This window comes from Monopterus albus, unplaced genomic scaffold (genome assembly GCF_001952655.1).
Source record: "Monopterus albus unplaced genomic scaffold, M_albus_1.0 scaffold313.1, whole genome shotgun sequence".
Classification (NCBI taxonomy): domain Eukaryota; kingdom Metazoa; phylum Chordata; class Actinopteri; order Synbranchiformes; family Synbranchidae; genus Monopterus; species Monopterus albus.
Genome location: NW_018128193.1, coordinates 105806 through 111805, shown reverse-complemented (window position 1 = coordinate 111805; position 6000 = coordinate 105806). Strand labels below are relative to the sequence as shown.

The window sequence follows — 6000 nt, the reverse complement described above, 5'->3', positions numbered from 1 at the left end:
GAGACACTTTATGTTGGCTTTTCCTTTCATTTGTTGTGGTCTATAAAAGACTGGGACTGTGATGAATTTTATCTAAAATGCCCCTCTCTACTGTATGCCTTTATATCAACAATGTAAATAGCTATATGGCACTTTGAGTACTGCTGTCAGCAGAGCTTATTTTATGCCAGTATCTGGGACTTTTAATATACAAAGCTTTAGGTAACCACAATGCTAGCCAATGTATAGAAAAGAGCGTAAAGCGTACACACCTACTATATAATAGTACTAAAGCTTTGGATGTATAGCATGCTTGTCCATTCACTCCCACACATATTTGAGTTGGGTTTAGAGATTATAGAACACATGGCAGTGCTTGCTTTTATCTTATGTTGATGGTCCAGTCTGGTCTAGTCAGTGTCTGGGAGCCCAGACAAACTGTTGGTTTGTCAGTATGACTAACATTTCAAAAACAAAAGATTAAGTGAGGAAAAGAAAACTGGAAGACCAGAAGACATCATGTGAAAATGTCACTGGAAATCATAACAACAGTGTTTTCACATGAGATGCAGGACAGGCTACTGAAGTTCATTTGGTGGTCATTGTACCACGCATATGGGCTTGGTATCATCTGCTTTTAAACATATGGATTTTGTGCTTGTCTGCCAGGAGACAGGTGACATTATATTCATAATCTCCATCATGGACTTGTGTGTCTTTATGAGCTCCAGCCAAATCGTTCTCCTCCCAGTAGTGGTGCCAGTTTCCGTACTGGTCTGCACCGAATCCAAACACACTAACCTGGAGCAGAACAAGGAACAAAAGCACTGGGTCACAAGCTCAGTAAAACTTCACCCATACAGCTTTATATACTTATACAGTAGTAGATTTTGTTCAGTTTTCACATCAGTTCAACTCCACATATTTCTGATTCCTTATTTTTCAAAATACTTTTCAGTATTATTCAGAAAATGCAATGTAACAAAATGTTGATCAAGTTGCCCTTGTATAGTTATTGTACTCTAGTGAGGAATTTGAGTAGCTTTTGTTTGTTAATGACACTTAACAGAGTAGCTCACTTTACCTCATCACATATGTGGATAGCAAACATTATGCTGAGGAAACCAGTGGAAGGATATCGTCCATGACCTTCAAGCCAAGAGTCGAAGATATATTTCATAAATGTTGGATTATAAATCAACACCTGCAAAATAAATATAAAAATTGTATTTTTAAATTTACAGTTACATAAATGATTCTATATTATGACACATAAACACAATATGTGTTTGGATTATACCAGATGTTGGTAGAAATGGTCTTGTCTGCTTCATTTCCTGCATTGTTTTCTACTGTCATTTATCATCATACATGTGCCAACAAAATATTATCTTTAACCATGTACCTAGATCACATAATAAAAAATGATTATACTGATTTTGATTTGAAAATCTCATGGTTTGGCCGATTTTTATACTCTCTTTAAGATGTCCCTAACTTCAGCTCTTCAGTCACGGTTTAATATCTGAACACGAGGTAAAAAAAATTATGCCTGTGGAACATCACTCAAATGTTATTCTTTACTGCACAACTAATGTAGTGAAATGTAATGAAAAGTTATTGAATGATGAGTATTTAACCCAAGGCTAAGGACACCAAGGGGTGGTATAGCCAGTTTGTTTACATTTGCATTGTCCACATGCTGCTTTGGTTGCTAACACCTCAAGTTCACACTGTACATTTCTATATGACGTTTAAATGGATTTATGGACGTCAGTCCTTGATAGACAGTAGAGATCCTGGAACCAGTGTAAAGACATGAGCAAACTGTGTCAGTTGTGAGACAGGTCGTGGGAGGAGGGTGAATATGGGGAGTGAACATTACTGCAAAAATGTAAATGGTCTGTTCAGATGCATTTCTGAATAATGTATTCATAAATGATTACATTCCTATTAGCTACCAGCAAAGCATAAAGTGTAATCCCTCAGTAACAGCTGCCTACAAAGAACAGTTAGATACTGTATATCTTCCAATATATTGCACAAGTTACCATTTCCACCTTAAACAGTATGCAAGTGAAACAAGGCACCTGTAATTATTCCAGTTTTATGTAGACAGCAGCAACATTCTGTAATCGTGAGTGGTGTATGCTAGTAAAAATAAATTTGCAGTGAGTGCTGGTGCACATCTGAAAACCAGTGACAGTGATGGTTTCATGAGCCATATGCCACTTGAACTGCAGACACATACCACTTGTCAAAATCAGTTCAGTGGATATTTGAGCCAAATATGCATGTCACTGGATAAACAAAATTTGGCATGTGACACTACAATAAAACTGCCACATGATTGACATAGCCTACAGTTCATTGCTTTGGAATGAGATGCTCAGTAATCACGTAATGACATGTTGAATAGAAAGACAAGTTAAAAAAAAAAAAAAGAAAAGAACATAACTCACCTTATCTTTATTAGCTTTTATTCTGGACTTGACAGGCATATATGTCCTGCAGCACAAAAAATAACAGGGACTTAAACTCTGGGCTTTAACTTTTCTAAACACAGCCACCTAGCCTGAAATGTTTTGCTTGTTTTCCTACAATCACTGATCTCACATCCACAAGCGCAGTACAGACGACATGTCAGGAACATTAAATATCATGGGCAGATTCCAGAGTCAGTGACATACTGTATGCTCCTTTTTCTCATATATTCGTGGTAATTGTTTTGCATTTTGCAATATTCATCACGAGCACATGTGGTGCAGAGTCGCTAATCATTTTGTGTTGGCGGAGACAGTGCAAAGCTAAAATATAAAAACAGGAGAGGCAGATTGAATTCAGGTGTGTGCAGCTCCCGTGATGTGTCCATTCAGTTTGCATATGAAAAGTGTCTTCGAAAGACTCAGCAGCAAGAGCCAGGTATACTGTAAAGTCAGCATTATATGCAAAACGTGTTGAGTGTATAACATTTTCACAAACAAAGGAGTTACAAAACAAACCAAATTAAGGTGACAAAACATAAATGTAAAGTTCATGCAAATGTGATGTATACTGCATCTGTGCAGACTTAACTGAAAATCTAAAGGAATAGCTTACTAATGACTGAGATGGAAAATAACACTTGCAAGATACAATGCAAACAAATGTTTGCAATTAAAGTAACATTTATCAAGAGTAGCCTGTGTAGCAAAGTGTCTCATGAAGAGTCGCATATTACACAGACTGTACAGTCAAGCCAGTTCCTCGGCATGTTTTGTACAACAAATATGAAAATGCTGTGTGTTAAAGTACAGTATGCATCCGATATTAACCAATACATCTTTTAACACACAGGCTTGATATTTTTTCATAGAAGTGCTTAAATTTCAGGACTATTACTATTATATACCACTTTTGTCCTCTCACAAAGTATTCGTCCTTCTACCATCTAACATGTCGGTGTGTTTGAATTAAACGGCATCAAGTGCCAGTGGTTTCGGTTATTTTTATGGGTGTCCAGTAATCAAGCTAATGATTACAGGTCACTGAGAATGAAGCAGCTGAAGGTGAAATTTCCTGGATGATTAAAACTGAGGAATTATCCTTGTCATGACAATGTGACAAACTGGAATACTGAGCGAACATGACTGTTATGACAATCTGGTATTTGAATAGTGCAAATAAAAAAGACATGCAACTTTAAAATTTTTAGGACAGTAAAGGTTTTTTTTAAACTCTCTGTCATATAGAGTGGTAAATGAAGCATCTTTGCTCCTCACATTTCTAAATGAGAATACAGTACAGTTTTGTGTAAGAAAGCTAATATAGGCATTAATTTTACATTGCAGTTGCTTAGTGTCTCTTGGCAGATGTTTTGTGTAAGGGGCCCCTGACCCCTTGGGTCCCTGGGCCTTTGCCCGACCAGCCCATTCAGTAATTCATCCATCTATACAGTATATATTTATTTAATGTTTTAAATCTCTACCTAAAAATGTTAAAAGAAATTATAGCTACAAAATCATACCTATGTGTCCATGACTCGAAGTAAAAAAAAAAGGAAAATTTAAATCTGGAATCAAACCCTTGCCATCTATTTCATATTTTTACAATTTATTTCTAGCATTTTTTTTATTCATACTGCAATATTTGTGTTTTCATAAAGTGTCATCATTGAATTTGTCCACATTGCCAATGTAATGACATTAAAATATTTTTAAAAAGCACAGGCTCCAATTTAAACCAGCATTAACTTAATTTCTGGTTCCTTGAGTAGCATATTTTCATCTTATTATGTTGATAGGCTGCACTATGTTTAGCAACTTACTAACTTTGTCTGTCTGCTGTTTCGTGCTGGAAGATTTATCATCAGTTTTTTGCTGAAAACTGTTGGAAATCTAGTTAATGAGAGCAGTGAAAATGAACCAAAAGGGTAATGTTGTGGTCTGAACCACCACAACAGTGACCTCAAAAAAATGGTAAAAATCCCTGCTTGTCTAAAGGGATCTCCACAAGTGGGTGATTATTCTCAGTCTTCATCTCTATAAGCATCAGCTTTTATATTAAATGTAGTCATGTGATCTATTTTTATTTAAATGTATTGTTTATAGCAGCTTTAACATTTGATAAGCACACATACTCTGTAATAGTGCCCGTGCTCAGGGCACTAACAAGCCACTGCAGATCCAGAGTCTTGAACGGGACCAGCACCAGAGTGGTGGTGTTGTCCAGGTCTGTGGCGCTTTCTGGATACATTACATGATGAGTTGTCCTCCAGCCCACATCCTCCTCAAAGCCTCTGGTGGGAGCCTGATTCATTCTTCAGGGACATAGAAGCAGAAAATTGTATTTCTGGGTTATTTTTCTCACATCCTCTTTTTCAGGACAGCTCCAATTTGTTCACTTACATGTAACAAAGATTGGAGCCATTTGGCTTTGGCTATAATATCCCCTATAATTTACAAAGGGGTTAGAGAGATGCAGCATGTGTTTCATTTTCACAAATCCCCAAAGTCAGGCAAACCTCATGGTACTGAGACATGCAAAACCGACCACAAGTGTGATTTTGAAGGGAAAAAAGCAAGAGAAAAATAAAAAGTACAATTTGTCCTGCTGTTGTGGACATCCAGACAGTAATTTAGAACAATTCACTGTCCATTAATAGCACAACAATTACCACTTGGCAAGCTGGGCGAGGCATCCCTATTATTATGTCCAGCCAAGCTCACTCAAGCTGGAGCAGTATTTGGCAGGAATATAGTTTTACAGTGGCAGCTGGTTTTGGTCAGTGGAAGGAGGTGACAGAGTAAAAATCCTGACGCTGATGCCTCATGACTAGTATCACCGTTGGGCTTCTCTGGTCTGAGCAATATTACTGCCCTCATTACTGACTGAAATGACAGCTACAGAGCAGCCTGATGTTTTGTGCCTAGGCTAGCTTACAGTTAATTCATTAATTTGTTAATTTGTTAATTAGTTACCTTGTTTGGTACTTTATGTTGCAAGTTATACTATAAGAAGTCGCCTCTTGTGTTCAAAAACATGACCATGACATTATGCATTTGGAAATGACTCAAGACCCAAAACAGTCTTGGGTAAATACAATAGGTTAAATGAAACATAACCTCCATTACGGAGGTTATGTTTTTACTGATTTGGTGGTTTCTTTGTTGTTTGATTTGCTCACAGCACAACTAAAAAGTAATGAATAGTTTTCGATGATTTTTTTGGAGAGGTAGGGTATGGCCCGTGCAACTATCCATTAGATTTTGGTGCTGATCTGGATCATCATCTGGATCCAGGAATTTTTTTAAAAGGATTTTTCACCATTGTGAGAATAGGGCAAGTTTCAATATTTTTGCTTCTAACTCCATACACAATGCCCAGAATGCTTGGACAAAAATTACATGATAACATCCACATCAGATCTATCACACACCAAAGCCTGGGCTGGATCCAACTAATATTACAGATCTGCTGATCCAGAATGTTCAAATTTACTGGGCTCAGAGAAAATTCAAATCTATGAGACAACAAATGATG

The 6000-nt window shown here is 37.0% G+C and overlaps 1 protein-coding gene across 1 annotated transcript in view; it reads right to left on the bottom strand.

The window, feature by feature from the left end:
* The window catches only part of LOC109973951 (CMP-N-acetylneuraminate-beta-galactosamide-alpha-2,3-sialyltransferase 1-like), a 52247-nt gene continuing 46247 nt past the window's right edge, over positions 1-6000 (bottom strand). Inside the window, exons 4-7 of the mRNA XM_020623859.1 lie at positions 4598-4777; positions 2442-2487; positions 1064-1183; positions 1-780 (exon numbers count right to left, since the gene is read on the bottom strand). Coding sequence (XP_020479515.1) covers positions 607-780; positions 1064-1183; positions 2442-2487; positions 4598-4777 — 520 coding nt within the window. The 3' untranslated portion in view covers positions 1-606. The remainder of the gene's footprint in view (positions 781-1063; positions 1184-2441; positions 2488-4597; positions 4778-6000) is intronic.